Raw genomic sequence first — 20,711 nt, forward strand, 5'->3', positions numbered from 1 at the left:
AGCTCAATTGGTAATGGTTGATCTGAAAGCCAAACATTTGCCAACCTGCTTATTTCCCCTGAACATTGTTATGCACATCATGGCTGTGTTTCTGTTGCTTGTGTAAATCTGCAGTAAAGAACAAACTGATTGCTAGAGAAAGGCTTCAGGATTGGTGCAAAAGTACTCAAAAGCCTCTTTCTTAAAAACAATAAAACCTTCTGTCTTGTAGGGAGAGAAAGAGATAGGGAACAGCTGGCAAAGGCTTGGAGCTGGAAGAATTCAAAAATAAAATAGAGGAAGGGGAAAAAAGAAAGGAGACCGAACAATTATTCTTTAGAAGAAACAATTGCAAAAATAGATGCATTCATATGAGTTCAAGATATGTTAAAAATGCAGCAGAGACTGATAATGCTGCTTTAGATGCTAAAATGTTAGTAGGAGCAACCAACCTCAGATATTCTGAAATACTTAATGTTTGAAGTAGACAGTTGACGTGAGACACCTGGGAGAGACCATGCACTTGGGGGATATCCACCAATATTTACTGCTCAAATTTTTACAGTGTTCTGTGACATTGGACATGAATCAGAGGTCCTGATAGCCCAGTATTTTGAGCTTAAAATTTAAAAGTAGCATCTTGACTACTGAAGAAACTTAATTGACAAATGCACAACTGGAATGACCATCTACCAGAGAGCTTCCTCCCTCCCTCCCTTCCTCCCTTCTTTCTTTCCTTCCTTCTTTCTTTCTTTTTTCTTTATTTCTTTTCTGTTTCTTCCTTCCTTTCCTTCTTTCTTTTGTGGTGGTATTAGGGTTTGAAGTCAAAGCCTTGCAATTGTTAGGCAGGTGCTCTACCACTTGCCTTTCTCCTGCCCTTTCTGCTTTAGTTATTTACTGATGGGGTCTTGCATTTTGCTTGGGGCTGGCCTGGACTGGGATCCCCTACCTTTCAAGTCACTGGGATGACAGACTTATACACAATACCTATCTTTTTAAACAAGATGAGGTTTAATCCAATACTTTGCCCAGGCTGACAAATTGCTACCTTCAGGATCTCTGCCTCCAAAGTAGCTAGAATTACAGGTGTGAATCACCACAGCTGGCCTACTACAGATATATTTTAGGGAGCAGAACTGTAGCTTGAACTCAGGACTTTGTGCTTTGCTAGCCAGGTGTTCAACTACTTGAGCCCTCATCCTCACTTCTTACAGATCTTAACTGGAAGACTTAAGCTAATTTTTCCTAAATCCAAATCTTCTACAGCACAAAAGAAAACTCAAGAGTGACTGCCAAGAGATTTTTTTTTTCCTCTGGCTACTTTAGTCACATTTGTGATCCAAAGGCATTTTGGATGCCAGCAATCATTTGTGAGAGAGGAAAGGGAGATGGGCCTTGCTCAGAGTGAGACTCCATTCATAGTCATGTGGAGTACCCTCAACACTGGCATAACACACACTTGCAAAGGTCCCAGCATTTTCCATGTATTTACATCATAGAAATACTATGCTAATATGTCAGTATAAATCACTGAAGAAGTATTACCCTAGTTTTTAAACATCAGTAAATTAATATTGAAGATATTTTTGGAAGTAGGCCTATGATAATATGTACCATCACTTGTAGATTTTCGACATGTCCATATGTAACCTTACACATTTGTTTATTTTTTTCTTTTTTGGCCAGTCCTGGGGCTTGGATTCAGGGCCTGAGAACTGTCCCTGGCTTCTTTTTTTGCTCAAGTCTAACACTCTGCCACTTGAGCCACAGCGCCACTTCTGGCCATTTTCTGTATATGTTGTACTGGGGAATTGAACCCAGGGCTTCATGTATACGAGGCAAGCACTCTTGCCACCAGGCCTTATCCCCAGCCCCATTTGTTTCTTTTAATTATTATACTTTATTGTCTTTAAGTTGTCCCACAAAGGGATTATAATTCAACGTGTCAGTTTACGAATGCATTGCACCTTGATCAAAGTCACCACTTCCATCATCCTTCCCCATCTCTCCCAACCTCACTCATCTCCCTAATTTTGCTATTTTCATTTTCACATATATACTATACAGTGACTATTATGACTGCATTCTCCCACTCTTTCTCTCTTCATTTGCTAATCCTCTCTCCTTGGCCTTACCCTCTGCGCCCTGCCCCACAACTCAAGTACCAGCTTTCTGTCATTTTGTTAGACTGTATATTTGTTGTTCAAAACAGTTACAGCACTGGAATTCTCCCCTGCATGTATCAAACCTTAATTAATAGGTATATGTGCCTGTGCATATGACCTTGTATGTGTTTACATATGTATTTATGAATTTGAACTAATTCCCACATATGAGTGAAAACATGCATTCTTTGTCTTTTGGAGCCTGACTTACTTCATTTAACATAATTTTTTCTAGTTACACTTGTAAATAATATAATACTTCCTAATAGATATACAAAATTCATATATATGTGCATGTGATATATATAATATATGTGATATATGTATATATATCAAGAATGTATGATACATATATTTGTTTGTCTATCCATTTATCCATTGAAGGGTTGTGGGCTGTTTCCATACTTGGCTATGGCGAATAGTGCCACAGAGCATGGCTGTATAACTGTCTTTATTGTATCCTGACTTGTAATGTTTTAGATAAGTCAAGAGTAGAATTGCTAGATCATTCTGACAATACTTACATAGAGTATAGGGAAGAAGAAAGTACCCCCAGAGTTAAAAGTTACTGGTAGAGTGGCATCTCTTTCTTTAGTTTCCTTAAGGTCACAGTTCAAGGAATTTAAGGATCTTTAATAGCCCAACTTCTATCTCTCAAGTAAACAAATGAAATAATCAATAATATTAACAAAATAATTAGTTTTGAGAAGCAACTCAGATTTTTCTTGAGTATAAATATAGTCTCTTTATAGACAAATAGCCCTAATAATCCCTTTTATTTTGTTGTTGTCTTAAGGTCATGCTCAGTCCTCTTCTCACTGTCTTCTGACCTCCTGGTGGGCTGATGTGTTTCCTCTTAGCTATCCTAAATATAGTATGAGGTCCAGCCTGGGCAAATGAAGAGTAATCTGAACATCAGTCCTTCTGAAGATCAGCTGCCTCTGAGAAACACAACCTCTGTCCTTAAGTTTCTTTGAAATATATGTATTCCAGTTTACTACCCCAAACTCTTTCAGAACAGGATGTGATAGAAAATAGAAACTGTATTCCTTTTGTTAAACTATGAGCTAGTGATTAGAAGAAGTTGTTGTTACACCATTGCAATCTTCTCTTGCATACAACATGCTTTGTTCAATATTTGTGCAAGTATGCTTATAACCTTGTATATGGTTTCATATATCTTTGTCATTCAGATCTAACTTCCACATAGGAGAAAAAAACACCTGCCCTTTGTCTCTGAGCCTAACTTCTCTTAACATAATTTTTAACTTATAGTTGAAAAATGAACATCAGGAAGCCAAAACATGTGTGGAGAGGAGGGGGGATATCAAGAGGAGGAAGGACAGACAAATAGAGAGAGGTAGTGTAGATGAATACAGTCATAATGTTAAGTGTACATATGTGGAAATGGAACCCGGTAACTTCAACGGATGGGCAGGGCTGGGAAACATGGGGGATAATGATGGAGAAGGTAACATGGATCAAGATGCATTGTACTCATAAACTGATATGCTGAATTGAAACTTCTTTGTATAACCACTTAAAGATAATTTTAATAAGAAATAGAAAATATACTAAATAACTATTCAATCTTAAACTATTTTATATTTTGCAGTCAATCTAGAAGTGTAGTATGAAATGGAGAAAGTATTATACATTTTGATCATTGGTGCTTTAGGAAAATGCCTCATCTCCATATGAACTTTATCAATCCCATTGAAATAAAAATTTAATAGACAAGATGAATGTGTTGCCTTGTTAGAAATAGCTCAGGATGTTGAGGTGTCACATATGAATACAGACACCAACTGAAAGGAACTTGACAAGGCGAAGTTTACTTTTGCAGAAAGGTGTACCATATCCAAAAATCAGGCAAGCAAGGCACAGAGCAGGCATGCTGCTCCCTTTTGATCCCTAGCCCAGAAGGCCCCGCCCCTCGGCTCCCATTGGCTGAGTTCATGCTCACAATCTGCAAAAGGATGCAGCTTAATTAACAGGATGTAACTAAAATTCAAGGAGCTTCTAACAGGTTGTCTTAATTAAAGTGCTCAGGAAAACTATGTATGTAACTAAAATGCAATTAACAAGGGCCAACCCACCTGGTCCAAGCAGGAACCCTTCAGGAAAACCATCCTTTGAATATTAACAGAAAGACAGACAATTGCCTTTCTGGGAAATTAATATAAAGATAGCTTTGGGGAATAGAGGTCTTTTCTGTTCTTCAGTGGCTATGTAAAAAATTTTCCTAGCCAATGACTTGAGGCATCTGATAAAAGTATTCATTTAATGATATTCAGCTATAGATTATTTTTCTAAGGAACGATGTAGATGTATTTTCAATAAATGCTTTTCTAGAAGAACTTGAGAAAGTCTTGAATAGTTCTGAGAGTGAAACATACATTGTCCCAGTAAAAGAGTCCATAGGTGATATAAATTCAGTTTTGCTTCAAGGACATATCTATAGTGAATTCTAAATAATATAATTCAAATCTGAAGAAAGGAAGTATAAACTAAGCCATTAGAATTTCTAAATATTGTCTGAATTATTTTCTTTCTCCTCACCCCTACAGGATGAGTTCAGGAAGCAGTAGGAATTCAGAAAACACATCCAAAAGAGTCCATCAGAATCCTCATGTTCCCAAGACAAACACAAGCAAGAAAATGTCTACCTTAGCAAATTCACCTAGCAGCCTGGAAGTGCCACCAGAGACTAAAAAAAGCAGTGGAGATAAACAAGCCGAAGTCCCAACCGAAAGAATAAAAATGGCCAAGACCATCAAGGAAAAGCAAAACAATGATTTGGAGAAAGTTGGCTTTAAACGGAAAGCAGAAGGGGAACAAAAGCCAGTGGCTAAGAAAGAGGCCAAAGTAACAGAACTTGACAACCAGCCCCACACCATACCTCTGCCTCATATCTCCTTAAAGACCATAATGGATGTGGAAGCAAAGTTGGTCTACATTGATGAGGAAGATGTGAGCTATGAGTTCGTAAAGTCTTTCATGTCCACTGGGGTTCAGCCAACCTGCCGAGCTGCTGAAATAGCAGACCCGCTGAGTGGACCTAATTTCAGCTTTCTGCCTCAGATTGACAAATGGCTTCAGGTGGCCCTCAAGGATGCCAGCTCTTGCTATAGACAAAAGAAGTATGCCGTGGCAGCAGGGCAGTTCAGGACAGCACTGGAGGTATGAGATTGAAGTAAACACAGATCAGTGGCTAGAAGGTGCAGTTACAGTCAGCGGCTCCAATCACACTGTAATGGACAGTGATGGTAGGGTGAAAATAATATCATGATAAAGCACTCCTTGATTTTTAAGACAGGTTTTCAAATTAATATGGAATATGAACTTGATGTATAGAAATAGCCCTAAAGCATAGAACTTATGCTTTCATTCTGTTAATGAACCCTACAGTAAATACTCCCAAGTCCCCAAATGAGGCTTTTTTGACATTTAGATGCACATGTATAAATGCCACAATGTTTTAGTACAATGGGGTGAGTAGAATATACATTCTCTACAAAGAGATGGTTAATGAGCATGAGTTGTCCTCTTTTGGTATGTAGTTACCTTGAGCAAGCATTACCCCCTTTACCTTTTAGCAAGAACTGACTGATACTTCATACATGATACTTAGTAGAAACAAAAAGTTACCTTGCCATTACATTTCCTTTCCTATGCTAGTACACTTTATTAATAATTACTTTTGTATCTGCAAACAGCGAAGTTGGTTTGGCAATATCTTGACATTAAGAATTTCCCTTGGCTGGGCACTAGTGGCCCATACCTGTGATCCTAGCTCCTTGAGAGGCTGAGATGTGAGGAACGCAACCTGAAACCAGCTTGGACAGGAAAGCCAGTGAAACTTTTATCTCCAATTAACCACCAGAAAACCGGAAGTGCCACTGTGGCTCAAAGTGGTAGAGTGCTAGCTCTGAGCAAAAAAAAGTTCAGGGACAGCGCCTAGGCCATGAGTTCAAGCCCCAAGACTGATGAGAGAGAGAGAGAGAGAAGAGAGAGAGACAGAGACAGAGAGACAGACAGAGAGACTAAATAGATCATAAGTGATTCATAGAACCCAAACATACATACAGTCATGACACAAATAAGATAAGTGTGATGTCTATTTGAGCTTCTTAACAGTATAATGGGTAGCGGGGAAATGCGGGCTGGTCACCAGCATCCATTAGAAGCCCAGCTGTTCTGGGAGTTGAGTTCTCTGGCCCAGGAAGCCTGCTGAAAGACTGCATGAAGGTCCTGAGCATTCCTGCCAGGACAATTTCCAGCTGGTTTTTTTTTTTTTTTTCCATTGGGGGAAGGTTAAAAGTGTGACTTCATAGGTAAAAAAAGATATAATTTGGGCAATGAAAAAAAGACAGATATAATATTTTCAAATGTTACACAAACTTCACATTGCAACTGGGTAGAAGCAAAACGTTTCCTAAATTAACTGGAAGAAAATACCCAACTTTCGAAAAAGCCCAGTGTTTTATGCTAATGGCAAAATTCTGAGTCATGATTTGATGACCTAAAGATATAAGTGTACTGGAAAAATGCATGTATTCTCTCTCTCCTCTCCTTTTTCCTTCTTCCCCTTTCTCCTTCCTTCCTTCCCTTCTCCCCCTCCCTATTCTCTCTCCCTGGATTTTTAGGAAACTTTTAGATGCTGACACTAATTACTGGTAATTAACAAAGGTAATTATTTTGAGACCAAAACTTAGCTTAGACATCTGGCCTAGCTTTCATCTAATTATCTTGGGAGTTAACTTTGAAATCTTACCTAGAATGTCTCTTAATAAACCAAAAGCTACAGGGAATAGAACGATTTGTAGCTTCTTTAACTCTTCTTCTCCTGAAGTGAACTTGCAAATGTAATACTTTCTCAATGTTCTCAGGAATTGTGTAATGCTGATCTCTCTCTCTCTCTCTCTCTCTCTCTCTCTCTCTCTCTCTCTCTCTCTCTCTCTCTCTCTCCTTATATCTTAGCATGGCTTTGAGTAAGGCAGGGTGATTGACAGATCCAAGAGCAGAACCATGATACATGTATTGGCAGATATTTCGGTTTGTATACATTAGGATTAGATTTGTCTGTAAGTGAGAGAAAATCTGAAGTAACACTGTGGGGGAAAGGAGAAGTTTCTTTTCCTCTCACATATGTGTAAGGTAGTCAGAATTTTGCATGTTCTGATCCCCAGGCACCATATTATATTTTGTTCTTTAAGAAGGGACCTTGACAGCCAGGCGCTGGTGGATCATGCCTATAATCCTAGCTACTGAGGAGGCTGGGATCTGAGGATTGTACTTTTAAGCCAGCCTGGGCAGAAAAGTCCATGAGACTCTTACCTCCAATGAACTACTCAGAAAAAAGCCAGAAGAGGTGCTGTGGTTTGAGTGGTAGAGTGCTGGCCTTGACCACAAAGAAGCTGGGGGACAGCACCCAGGCCCTGTCTTCAAGCCCAGGACCAGCAAAAAGGAAAAAGAAGTTGGTTTTGACCTCATGATCCAAGATGGCTGTCCCTACTGTGTCATCACATACACATTTCAGCTAGCCAAAAGGTAAAAGAGAGATTCATTTTTTTTTAGGTGCTTATACTAAACCCAAATTAAATTTTGGGCAGTAATTTTATTTTATTTATTTTATTTTTAATTTTTTATTATAAAACTGATGTACAGAGAGGTTACAGTTTCATACGTTAGGCATTGGATACATTTCTTGTACTGTTTGTTACCTTGTCCCTCATACCCCCCTCCCCCTCCCCCTTCCCCCCCTGAGGTGTTCAGTTCGCTTACACCATACAGTTTTGCAAGTATTGCTTTTGTTGTTGTTTCTCTTAATTTACCCTTTGTCTCTCTATTTTGGTATTCCCAAGAGAGAGATTCATAATCACAGGGTATCCACCGTTTTCATAGTTTCCCCAGATCAGAATTTAGTCATGTGACCACACTTTGTCTGCGAGGAAAACTGGAAAACCTTGCATTCTAGACAACCCTAACATTCAGAGGTTCTATTAGAAAACTAGCAATACTTACTATTTGGGAGAAATTGGGATGCATATAAATACTTGCATATACAATCAGCTATAGGAGTGACCAGATTTCTTGTGATTAAAAGTAGCAACAGACAAGTGAAATAGAAAAGTATGAGCCAAGCAAAGGCCCTAGAGATCTTCAAGTATTTATTAATTAACATGATAACTTCCAATGCATGTCAGAAACCCATTAGGAATATTCTGTTGTGATATTACTTATCTTGTGCTCTTGACAAAATAGTCTCCTTGTGTTTTCAAAGAGTCTCTTACTCATATAGGTAATTCTATCATAATAATTCATAGTCATTAAAATAGGTATGCAATGATTCAAAGACAATTTAACTTCCAAAAAGCACTAAACTTTAATCTTTGAGGTATTTTAAAAAATAGCAGGCATTTATTTAAATGGGGTAGATGAAATAACTTATTTTCATATGTTTTATTTGTGCTATATAAAGTTAAGCCAGTTGTATGGATAAGATTGCTCCTTAGCTCTTTGGTAACTGATGAATAATCCCCACGTTTTCTTCAAATGAATCATAATCTGCCCTTGGGTTTGTAGTCAAGGCATTTGAGCAAAATGGACCAGCTGATGATGGCACAAATTCAAGTCATTTGCATGCTGAGATGCTATTTCTCTATAATTTTTTAAGAGATGGCTATGCAAATTCATTAATTATAAAAATAGTAGGGCCTCACCAGCTGAGGTGTCACATGCCGAAAATCATACCTACTCAGGATGCTGAGATAGGGAGGGATCGGGGTTTGAGTCCAGCTTGGGAAGTAGTATGGGAGAACTTACGTCATCCAATAGCTGGGTGTGGTGGTGTACACCTGTCCTCACAGCTATGCACCAAAGGTAAATAGGAGGATCTCAATTCAGGTGGGCCCAAACACAAAGCCGCAATCAAAACATAACTAAAGCAGAAAGGTCTGTAGGTCTGGCTCAAGTGGTAGAGCACCTGTCAGGCAAGCATAACACCCTGAGTACAAACCCCAGTAACACACACACACACACACACACACACACACACACACACACACACCAAGGATTTTATCATTTAAAAAATTATAAAACTGGGCTGGGGATATAGCCTAGTGGCAAGAGTGCCTGCCTCGGATACACGAGGCCCTAGGTTCGATTCCCCAGCACCACATATACAGAAAACGGCCAGAAGCGGCGCTGTGGCTCAAGTGGCAGAGTGCTAGCCTTGAGCGGGAAGAAGCCAGGGACAGTGCTCAGGCCCTGAGTCCAAGGCCCAGGACTGGCCAAAAAAAAAAAAAAATTATAAAACTAGCCCCACGTGTAGGTTCATTTGCATATTAGGCACTATACATTACTGTTTAACAAATTGCTTAGCTGCCAGTAAAAAGGGAAATTTCCATTCATAAACATTGTAACCACATTTCCAGGGAATAATAACAATAATTAACTTTTAGGAAGTTGTAAAGGTCAAAGGACAGTAGTCAGATGTTTCTTGTCATATGTGGGAACCAATTCGAAACCATCAGTTTAGCTTCAATCAGAAAATGTGAGTAGTTAAAAGGCTTCCACTTCTGAATTCAAATAAGTGTGTATTTCCCCTTCAAGAATCACAGCTTCAAGCAATCTTATTGAACCTGTCCAAGAAGAAAGAACAAAACTTTCCCTTCCCCCACGGAAACTTTCACATCACAGAGGAAGAACTCCTTTCAGTGCTAATCTTCTTTTAATATCTTGATGCCCCTGATCCGTAAAGTTAAATAATTTGCAATTACACAGCTTTTTCTGCATGCCAGGTACTGCATTTTCCATTCTGGGACTATTTACATTTATTATGCCATTTTCTTCTCACACCAATGAGATAGGATAGAAAGGGAAGTAACTTGCTCAAGGGTCCACAGCTAAAAATGATGGTGCCTGGATTTGACCCCTGGCAGTAAGGTTTCAGAATTTACCAGCTTAGTCAGGATGCCCTTGCTACTTTGCAGGTGAGTTGGAATTGGGATCCCAGAGCCTACTAGACCTTCAGATCCTCCACGGCCCACAGGGCAACTTACAAAGCACTGTGCTCTGTGAGGTGTCTACACTGAACAGATTTACTGCTATTGTTTTTATGTTAAATGTCCCCCCAAAGCTTGTGTGTTGAAGACTGGGCCCCTAGTGTAGTGCTCTCACAAGTTAGTGGATGCTTATTAGCTAATTGGAGGTGTGCCCCTGAAGGAGTGGGGAAACAGCAGCCCCTTCCTCTTCTCTCCCTGCTCTCTGTCTCATGATGGAAGCAGTGGATTTTGTCGTGCATTACTATCTACTGCCTCAGCACAGGCTCAAATCATCAGGCCAACCAATTATACTCCAAAAATTTGGAGGCAAAACATCCCTTTCTCTTTATGAAATGATGGTGTCATACATTTTGTTACTTCGAAAGAAAGCTGGCTGGCACATTTACTCTCCAGTCCACACTGTGGAGTTTGACCTTGACAGTCATTTATGCCTAATACTGACTTCATAGAGAAAAACAAAAACATTATTTGGGTGTTTTGTTGTTGTTGTTGTTGTTGTTGTTGTTTTATACTTATTTTGTCCTGGGCCTGGGCACAGTCCCGGTCTTCTTTTTTTTTTTTTTTTTTTTTTTTTTTTGCTCAAGGCTAGCACTCTGCCACTTGAGCCACAGGGCTACTTCTGCCCTTTCTATATATGTGGTGCTAAGGAATCGAACTTAGGGATTCATGTATATGAGGCAAGCACTGTTGCCACAGGCCATATTCCCAGCCCTATTTGGGTGTTTTTAATTTTTAATCTTAACTTATTTTTAAGTAGTGGTACAGGGGTTTCACTATCATCCAGGCACCAATGGCTCACACCTATAATCCCAGTTGCTCAGGAGGCTGATCTGAGGATCACAATTCGAAGTCAGCCCAGGCAGCAAATTCTGTGACACTCTTATCTCCAATCAACCACCAAAAAGCCAGAAGTGAAGCTGTGGGTCAAGTGGTAGAGTGCTAGTCTTCAGCAAAAAAAACTCAGGGATAACACCCAGGCCCCGAGCTCAATCCTCAGGACCAACACCAAAACACACACACAAAAAAAATTCAACATATTAATTCATGAGTAACATCAATCTTGAACAGTGTCACCATTCTTCTATTGTTCTCCCCGAAGAACCCCATACAGTGTGGTTACTATATACTAAAGACTATGATAGTATTTGCCCACTCTTCCTCTTTCCATTTATATACCCCTTGGTCTCCCCCACCTCTGATAAAACCTCTTTCAGCTACCTTGTTATTCAGCTATGTTAAACCATAAGTTAATTGTTCAAAGGTGTTACAATATTGCTATCATCCTCTGTGAATACCATACGTTAGATTTGTCTATATATTCATGTGGCCCTGTATGTTTTCATATCCATTTATAATTTAGAGCTAACTTCCACATATGAGAGAGAATATGTCATTGTCTCTCTCTGAGCCTTACTTACTTGATATAGCATAAGTTTCTCCGAGGTCCATCTCTTTCCCTACAAATGACATAATATGAAGTTTTGGGAAACAAAACATATGTATATACATATGCATATATATCACATTTTTTATCTGTTCATTGATGATCTCAGCTATTTCCATATTTTGGCTATGGTGACTGGTGCAGTAATGAGCATGGTGCACACAGTCTTCACTGTACACTGACTTGTATGTAATCTTCTGGATAAATGTCCAGGAGTGGTGTCCTGGATATAGTGCTATGTTTAGTGTTTTGAGGCATCTCGTATTGCCTTCCACAGTGAGTGCACTAGTTTATATTCCTACAAGCAGTGTAATGGAGTTCCATTTTCCCCATATACCTACCATCATCAGTTGTTCCTATGCTGGAGGATGGCCATTCTTACTGGGGTGAGAGGAAATTTCAGTGTTACTTTGATTTCATTTCCTTTATGGCTACAAATGCTGAGCATCGTTTCATGTGCCTACTGGCCATATTTACGTCGTCTGAGAAGTCTCTATTTAGCTCTTTAGCCATTTATGAATTGGGTTATTGATTCTTTAGGGTTTCTTAAGATCCTTCTTTTAGATTCTTAAGCTCCTTTTTTCTTTTTAGACTTTATATATTTTTAATATCTTTAGGGGTTACCATTCAACATGTGAGTTCATGGGTGCAATGCATCTTGATCGGTATCATCCTTTCATTGTTCTCCCCCATTTCCTCCCAGCTCTACCCTTCCCCTCAATTTTCCTATTGAGCTCCTCTTTTATAGTCTGGGTATTGGGCCCTTGTCAGATGTACAGCTGGCAAAGATCTCCCATTCTGTAGGCTTTTTTGCATAGTAACTATGTCCTTTGCTGTGCAGAGACTTTTTAGCTTGATGTAATCCAAATTGTCAGTTTTCTGTCCAATTTGCCAAGCCCTTAGAATTCTACTCAAGAAATTCCTCCCTATGCCAGTAAGTTATAATGTTTGTTGTCCCTTTCTTGTAGTAGTTTCAAGGTTTCAGGTTTTTCATTGAGGCCTTTGATTCGTTTTGAATTGTTATTAGTACAAGGTGACAGACAGGCACCAGTTTCTGTCTTCTGCATACAGAGAGCAGTATTCTCAACACCATTTGATGAAAGGAAAGAAGCTTTTAAGGCTTTAGAAGTTTGGGGACCTATAAAATTATATTTTTAAAGAAGCTGGGATAATGGGTTAACACTTCACTCAGATTGCACAAGAACATTACAAAAATTACCATTACATCATTATTTCACAAAATACGGAGTGGTTCTGCACCAAAAAAATGTAGAAAGGAAGAAAGAAATGGAAAGGTCATATGTTTAGAATGAAGGACATTTTTAATACATTCTATTTTAATTTTAAAGGAAGATTGCTAACTTGTCTTTATTTTATACTTCCCATTGGATCAAGAAAACACAGGTCTGAGAACCAGTGTTTGGAATAATTGTTCTAGAACATATTCCCTTTATGGTAAACGTTAGGTATCCAGGACAATTGAACCCACACCAGGGCCTTCTTATAAGATTACTTCCAGTGTAATGGAATTTGGTATGAGGCAGGTCCATTTTGGAGCCCATTCAAGGGGGTTTATTTAATGAAGTAGCAAAGATATCTCATTATAGGCCCGACTCACCTATAATTGCTCTGCTGAGAATAATTCTGTAGCAAGTCTCTAGGGCATAACAAAGAGAATATCCCAGAAAGCTCAATTTAAATGGATTCTAACACAGGTATTTCTTTGTGTAACATAATCAGAAAATTAAGAGTTTACCCAATTCTCAGACTGCCTGAGCTGTCTTATTACATATCAGTGGATTTGCATATGATTTCAGTATCCCCAATCCTAAATTCTTGCTAGACTCTGGCTACCCCTCTATGTAATCCTATCAATAACTCTATAAGATTGCTATTATCATCCCCATTTTGCAGTTGGTGAAACTGATGTTCTCAAAAGTTTAAATAACTTACTTAAAGTACCACAGCTGCTCTGTAACAGAGCTGAGATTAAATTCAGGTGGTGGCCTGATTTCATGTCAGAATTCTTTACACTTCTACTTTTTTATATTTTAACTTAAAAATTAACATAAAAATTGAACAGGAATCTTATTTAAAAATACAGATTCTGAAATACTATGTAGGCCACAAGATACCTCATTTCAAACGAGTTTCAGATGTTCTCTATGCTGCTGGCCCAGGGCCCACTAAGGAGCAAGGATCAATTGATTCTTGAGCAACTGCCATCACCCCTCAAGAAAGAGCAAACCTTCATATAAGTGTACAAACTATTATGCTACAAAGTATACCTTTCTTCTTATTTTCCAGGTATAAACTGACTGTTGAACTCTGTATGTTCAAGGTTAGATATTTCTGTTCTAATTTGATTATTGTCACCTTCCTACTACCCAGAGGTATCATACTAATAAGTATTTAATAAAGAAATATATTTGAAAAAAACTAGCACACTTCCATGGGAGGAAAACGCAAAATGAATGCCTTTCTGAACTTTCCAAAATTAAAGGATAAAATTAACTATTTTCTTATAATTAAACACTGACTATGTAAAACTGATCTGAAGAAGATGAAAATACATGTTCAGTAGAAAGAAGTGTGTTAATACCACGAACGTATACCTGTTTGCGCCTGACACAGTCTACATGCTGGAAGTGCAAATAGGAATAAAGCCTCCTCCTGCCCCACCCCCCCCAGGAGCCAGAGGTCAGACACTGAGGGTGCTTTGACTTGAGTGCCAAGGCATTATCTGCAGTTGGGGTCATGGTTGTTTTTGTTTTGTTTTGTTTTGTTTTGTGTTGTGTTAGGGTATTATTTAGTGTTTTATTTTTTAAGAGATTCTTTTTTCCCCTAAAAGGTGACCTTGAAGTAGACCTGTAGAAATACTGACTACATTTTTCAGTTTAATTTAATTCTAGCTAAGGATCCTCATCCCATCCCTAGAGGAATTAAAAAAAAAAAAACTCCATTGAAAAATGGAAGCTAATTAGAGTTGATTATCAGTTAAGGGCTTTAGGTATTGGAGGAATGATGCTTAGAAGACGCCATGGAAGACACTGGGACACCCGAGACACTGCCCAATAACCTGAGCCACAGTTCCTGGGGGCCTCTGACCTCCGATGGCCACCCTTTACAGGGCACTGGCCTCAGACTCTCTGACTCCTGCTATGCCTCCTCTGGATTGAAGTAGCCATTTGCATATCAGATGAAGGAGCCAAAATTCCTACAGGTGTGCAGTGTCCCCACAGAGGAGGCTGTGGACCAGGAAATGGGGGGAGGGGGAAGCAGAAAAACAGGATAAGTAGCAGTGAATGCCAAATGATGTGTTCCTGGTAGACCCTGACAACTCTCATTGAGTTTCCCCATTACCCCATAGTGACTGTCTGAAAAAGGGAGGGTAAGAGAATTTCCAATAACTTAGTCTATATTATACTGATATCATTGACCAAAAAATAAGGGGCATTCCATATTAAAAGACTATAAAAGTCATAGGTTATTTTTTATTTGGATTTTTTTGTTGATATTGTTTTAGATACTGGTCCAGAGGCATGAACTTGGAGCCTGGGCACTTTCTCTGAGCTTGTATGCTTAGGCTTGTACTCTACCACTTGAGTAAGAGCTCTACTTGTGGGTTTTTTTTTTGGGGGGGGGGGGCAGGGATGCTTAATTGTAGATTACAGTCTCAAGGACTTTTCTGTACAGGCTGGCTTTCAACTGTGATACTCAGATTTCAGCTTCCTGTGTGGCTAGGATTACAGGTGTGAAAGTCATAGTTTCTTAACATAATTGTAATCACCCAAGGAGTTACTATAGCTGTACAAATGCCTACTCCCAGGAGTCAAATGCAATTGCCTACGATCCAGACAATGACCATGCTGCATCATTGGCACTTCATATTCCCATGTGCTTCATTGAGTAGCTCCAGGCTGAGAACCACTAGCACAGAAGATGCCCACCCCTTTCTGCTCTTAAAATCATCTACAGTACTTGATAACCTATCTTCTAAAGAGAATGAATGGGAGCAATGTATGGTATAAGGTGAGAAAACAGAGAAGCCACATTTCCTGCAAATCTTTATTAAAAGGCCAGCGACTGCATGGTGGCCTCCTGTCTCCAAAATCAGAAATCAGCAAATATGCTTAACACTGTTAGAAAACTATGCCATGAAGGTCAGAGAGGAAAGAAAAAACAAAAACAATACCAAGGAACCAATTCAGCTCCAATGGAGAGCTGAATTGGGATGCCATGGTGACTGAAGAACAGCCAGGAGACAGGAGACAGAACACAAACAGAGTCTCATGGCATGGGGTAATGGAGACTGAGCTGGTGAGGCCAGAGGGCAGGGTCGCAGAAAGCGCCCAGTCCCGGGTACTGGACTGACAGGTTTAGTAACATATCAGCCAAGTGTCTCCCTCTCCAAGGATTCAGGAACACCTATCACACCCACCACCATGTGGCTGCGATGGCTTTGGCCAGACTCAAACTCCCTATTTCATGTATAAGCATTCTAAAGCAATTAAAGAGCATCCAGATGACTTGCCAGTTATCCTGAGGGGAGCATCCATGATAGTAATAGGATTGAAATACCCACGGTGTCATTCCTACACAATTCCACTGTACTGTTGGACAATTCCTACATGTCATTGTAAAGTACATATCAATTTATTTTTACATTTTTATTGTCAAGGTGATGTACATAGTGATTACAGTTATAAATGTAAGGTAGTGCGTACATTTCTTGTCAAACATTACTTTCTTCCTCATTTTTCCCACCTTCCCTCCTCATATATATATAGATATATATATATATACATTAAACAAAATTAAAAATTAAATATCATACAGGAAAATTTAGATGTCACCCCTCAAATTTACTCTTTGGAAATTTATCCTTAAAATAACTTTTTCACATTCACTTAAGATACAAGTTAACTTAAGGACTCCTTTCCTATTAACACTAAGGAATAGCTTGGTACTAACCTCTGGCTAGTGGTGGTCTGAATTATTAAATTTATTGATTGAAGATGTCACCAAAAATATGATTAATCCACAGGAAGCAGGATCACATTTTGTTTATGAACAGGATCATTTTCATAGTTACAAGTGGACATTTGTTAACTCTTAAAAAGGTAGATTTTCTTCAGAATAATCTCACTCACTTATAAAACTTCATGATTTAGGGCATCTTAGAAAAAATTGATTTCTGTTGATTGGCATTAGGAGTGACTTGTGGAAATAGACTGACACCACCCAGGGAAGAACCTCATTGTGCAAATGGAATATTTTCTGTTTCTTCTCCAAACCTCTGGATTGAGATGTAGAATAAAAGCAGGAAATTGCCAGCCCTGGAGTCAATCCGGGGTGACAGTGATAGTGATCACTGTGCCAGACATAGTGGCATGAAGATGCCAGAACACAGCCATAGAATTGCTTCACTTTTGTCAGGTGTTTGCTCTGCACTTTTGTGGTTTCTGGGCAAATATTTAGGCAAATATGGTTCCTTTGCCACTACAAAACTTATGTGAGTTCTAGTGTCTTGGGTTGTTGAGAAACAGAACATGCCACTTCCACCCCAATCTGATATGATTTTGTTTGAGGGTTCATGTACATTAAAAATCATGATTCTTACTCAAATATTGGTTAGTGATACCAAACATTTCTCCAACTACTTACCTTTTGATATTTAGTAAAGGGATACCAAAATAAAACAAAAAAAGAGCAATGCTTTGTCTCTTTTCTTGTACCTCCTTTCACATTCTAGCTTTCACAGACAGTGCGACTCCATGTTCCTACTGACCCCACATGTCCTGAGAACCTGAGGGCTACTTTGCTTTACCATAGAAATGGGCCACAAAGAGAGCTTGGGATGTCTCTTTTGATTCAGCTTATTCAAGAGAAAATTTATTGGGCAGATCAAGGCAAGCCTGGGCAAAATATCTCAGTCAATAAGCTAGGTGTGGTGGGTCACATTTGTAATCCAAGCTGGGTAGGAAGCGTGGACAGGAGAATTATGGTCCAATTCCACAATCGCAGAATAAAAAGCACAAGACCCTCACCAGAAAATAACCGAAGTGAAAAGTGCCTGTCTCACAGGAACCTAAGTTCAAATCCCAGTACTACCAAAAGTAAAGGGGAGAATAGGAGAAGGGAGCAAAAAAAAAAGGGGGGGCGGGGAATAAAGGAAGAAAAGAAGGAATTGGAGAAGAAAAAGGAAGAAAAAGAAAGAACAAGGTAGGAGATGGATGTAATAAGTGTGAGACTTTTAGTTTGAGATTTAAGAGAACTTTAAATTTCCATAAATTTGGCTTGCTAATGTAGGGGAAATTGAGTTTAAAAAAAAAAAAAAAGGCCAAGACATTCAAAGCTTTATCCACATCTGAGTGTCAAAACGCACCAAGATGACCATGTGACCCAGGGCAAAATGGAACCATGACTTAGGAAATGTGTGGAGGTTGTAGGGAATCTGAAAGATATGGGGTACACTCTCTGGAAGAGTCAGGAAGGGTTACAGGTCTCTCTCAGTGACATTGTTTTACAGTGCTCAGTTGCTTAAGGAAAGTAAGGGGAGCCACATGACTATGCCTACAGGGTGGGCTTGGGCTCCTTGGAGAAGCTAACAAACTGAAGATGGTCTTTTAACCTTTTGGTCAAGGGTAGGGAATAAATGTTTACAGTAGACCACTTACATGAGACCCAACGACACTGAGAGGTGTGGAGAGGAAGCTACAGAGCACAACTGGAGCCAGATTTGGGGGTGTCTTATTTAAAGACAATGAGAAACATGCATTGAAGCAGAATGTATTAAGACCTCCCCCAATTCCAGCCAGCTGATGGTCCAGCCTGGGTGGGGGCCAGAGCATAATCTACTTGTGCTGAGCATCTTTAGATAGTTCAACAAGCCCTGATCAAGAGAAAAGAAAGGAGGGGATGTTCATACTGAGCCCAGGAAAGAAATAATTGTCTCCCGTACCTCTCCTCAACCCTTTTTTTCCCATGTATACACAGCACAAAGGAAAAAGGTTATTAGGAAGGGTTACTAACAGTAAAGGTTATTAGAATTATGCAAATGGCTACAATGACAAATTGCTTTTATTATACACCTTTAAAGTTGGTAGGCAGGGTTGTTTGTATACTTTGACATGTTCATTTATATTTATTGGGCTTTTCTCCTGTTTTTGATATTTGAAATACAACCGAATAATTGCTTATGAGCACTTAGAAAAAAAACAACCCAATATAAATAATAGTAAGAGTATCTTTTTAAATAAAGGAAACACCATTCCTTACCTTAGAGCCTTTAAAAATTAATTTGAAATATCAATAAATGAGAATTCTCAGCGCCTTTATAAACACATTATGTTCTGTGTGCTTTTAGGACACTCCTATGAACACTACCTAGGGCCCTGGCTTTGAGATGTGGGTCATCGTTATTTGTTTTCATGTGACATTTTAACACATAAGAAATGTTTTTTAAATATTGAGCAGAATGATGAAAAATGAACCCTAATGAAACAATCAATATGCAGACTTTCTGATGTCTTCATAAGATGTGAATATTGAAAGCTGGTAATTTCACACCAGTTGGTTCATTTGTTTTTATTTTAATCAATCATAAGCTTGAAATTTCATTTATCAATGAAGAAGGAAAAAAATACCACCTAGTTTCAAGTAGCTCAGCCCTGATACAAACCTCAAATGAACCAAATGTCTTAGCATTTATTTACGCGGGTTAGGGGACCAGCAATCAAGTATCCACTTAAGCAAAAGGAAGTACCTAAAATATTATAATCTCTACCACCTGGAGCATATGTCATCTTAGTGTATGGGAAGCTCAGCTGACACTAAGAGGCCTGCTCAGCACTTCCGGCATTCAAGTTGTCTCCACAGATAACTGTAAAATTGAGTTATCGCTTATTCTCTCAGCATCAGGGGCAAAGAACACAGAGGCTACATTCCGAAGCAGGCCCTGGAGTACAAAGTGCTTGTGCTCATTAACTTAGTCACAGTTCTGCTAAGAAATAGCACCATTTCCCCTAGGGAGTCCACTTAAGGAATGGCAGTGGTAACCACCACTGCCGTTCGTTAATTTAGGCTGTCCCAGGAGGGATATGAAAAAAATGACAAGGAATTCCAATTGCCTTGGCTGATGTTCGACAGCTGTGGGTGCCTGCGATGTATTTATGACCTCTGGGTGAGCACATTCTGATGACAGTGACAGCACAGTGAGTTTCTTGGGTAAATCATTAGCTCACCCACATGGCATGACCGGCTCACAGAAGAGGCGTGCTGGCCCTCACCCGGCCTCTGTTTTATGCATTTTAATAGCTTGTTTCATTTTTGAATAGTCGTGTGTTCACAAAGTTCAAAATTCAAGACACAGAAAATAGTGTCTATTAAAATGTCTTCTTTCCCCTCCTATCCTCTAGCCACCAAATTTCTATCTAAATGAGCAACCATTGTTGACGCTGTAATTCAATGAAATATTAACAATATGGCAGCTGACATTATTCTTTCTGTAGTTGAATATTTTTCTTTAAAATAAGTCATTTGTTCTCAGTCTGTAACTCATTTCTTTGGATGACTGCATAACATGCCACTATTTAAAAGACATGTATCCTTTCTTCATCTGGATTGTCTTCAGGGTTCTGCCTTAAAGACAGTGCTCCCATAATAAATAAATAAATGTATGCCACTTTGCATGAATGCACATGTCTGCAGGATACGATCCTGGAGTTCAAGTCCAAGAGTTTGCACACTGGAAGTTGAAATAAGTATAAATTACACTCCCATAAGCTATGTTTCAGAGGAATATTTTTGTTCATTTATATCAAGCTATTGTATTCTTTTGCATCTTTTCCAAAATAATAGGTTAAAAAAAGTAGAAGACAAGTTCGTATTGTCTTATTATGAGTGAGTAGATACAGTTGCCTATGCTTGAGTCTTTTTTTTTTAATCAAACTGAATTAAAGAGAGGCTACAGTTTCATACATTAGGCATTGGATACATTTCTTGTACTGTTTGTTACCTCGTCCCTCATTCCCCTGAGTACTTTTACATTGT

The 20,711-nt window shown here is 39.0% G+C and overlaps 1 protein-coding gene across 1 annotated transcript in view; it reads left to right on the forward strand.

Moving 5' to 3' along the window:
• Positions 1-4,715: 4,715 nt before the first annotated feature.
• Spata16 (spermatogenesis associated 16) overlaps positions 4,716-20,711 on the forward strand; it is a 193,677-nt gene continuing 177,681 nt past the window's right edge. Inside the window, exon 1 of the mRNA XM_048347111.1 lies at positions 4,716-5,327. Within this exon, the coding sequence (XP_048203068.1) occupies positions 4,716-5,327 (612 nt within the window). The remainder of the gene's footprint in view (positions 5,328-20,711) is intronic.

The sequence above is a fragment of the Perognathus longimembris genome, chromosome 5 (assembly GCF_023159225.1).
Source record: "Perognathus longimembris pacificus isolate PPM17 chromosome 5, ASM2315922v1, whole genome shotgun sequence".
Lineage (NCBI taxonomy): Eukaryota > Metazoa > Chordata > Mammalia > Rodentia > Heteromyidae > Perognathus > Perognathus longimembris.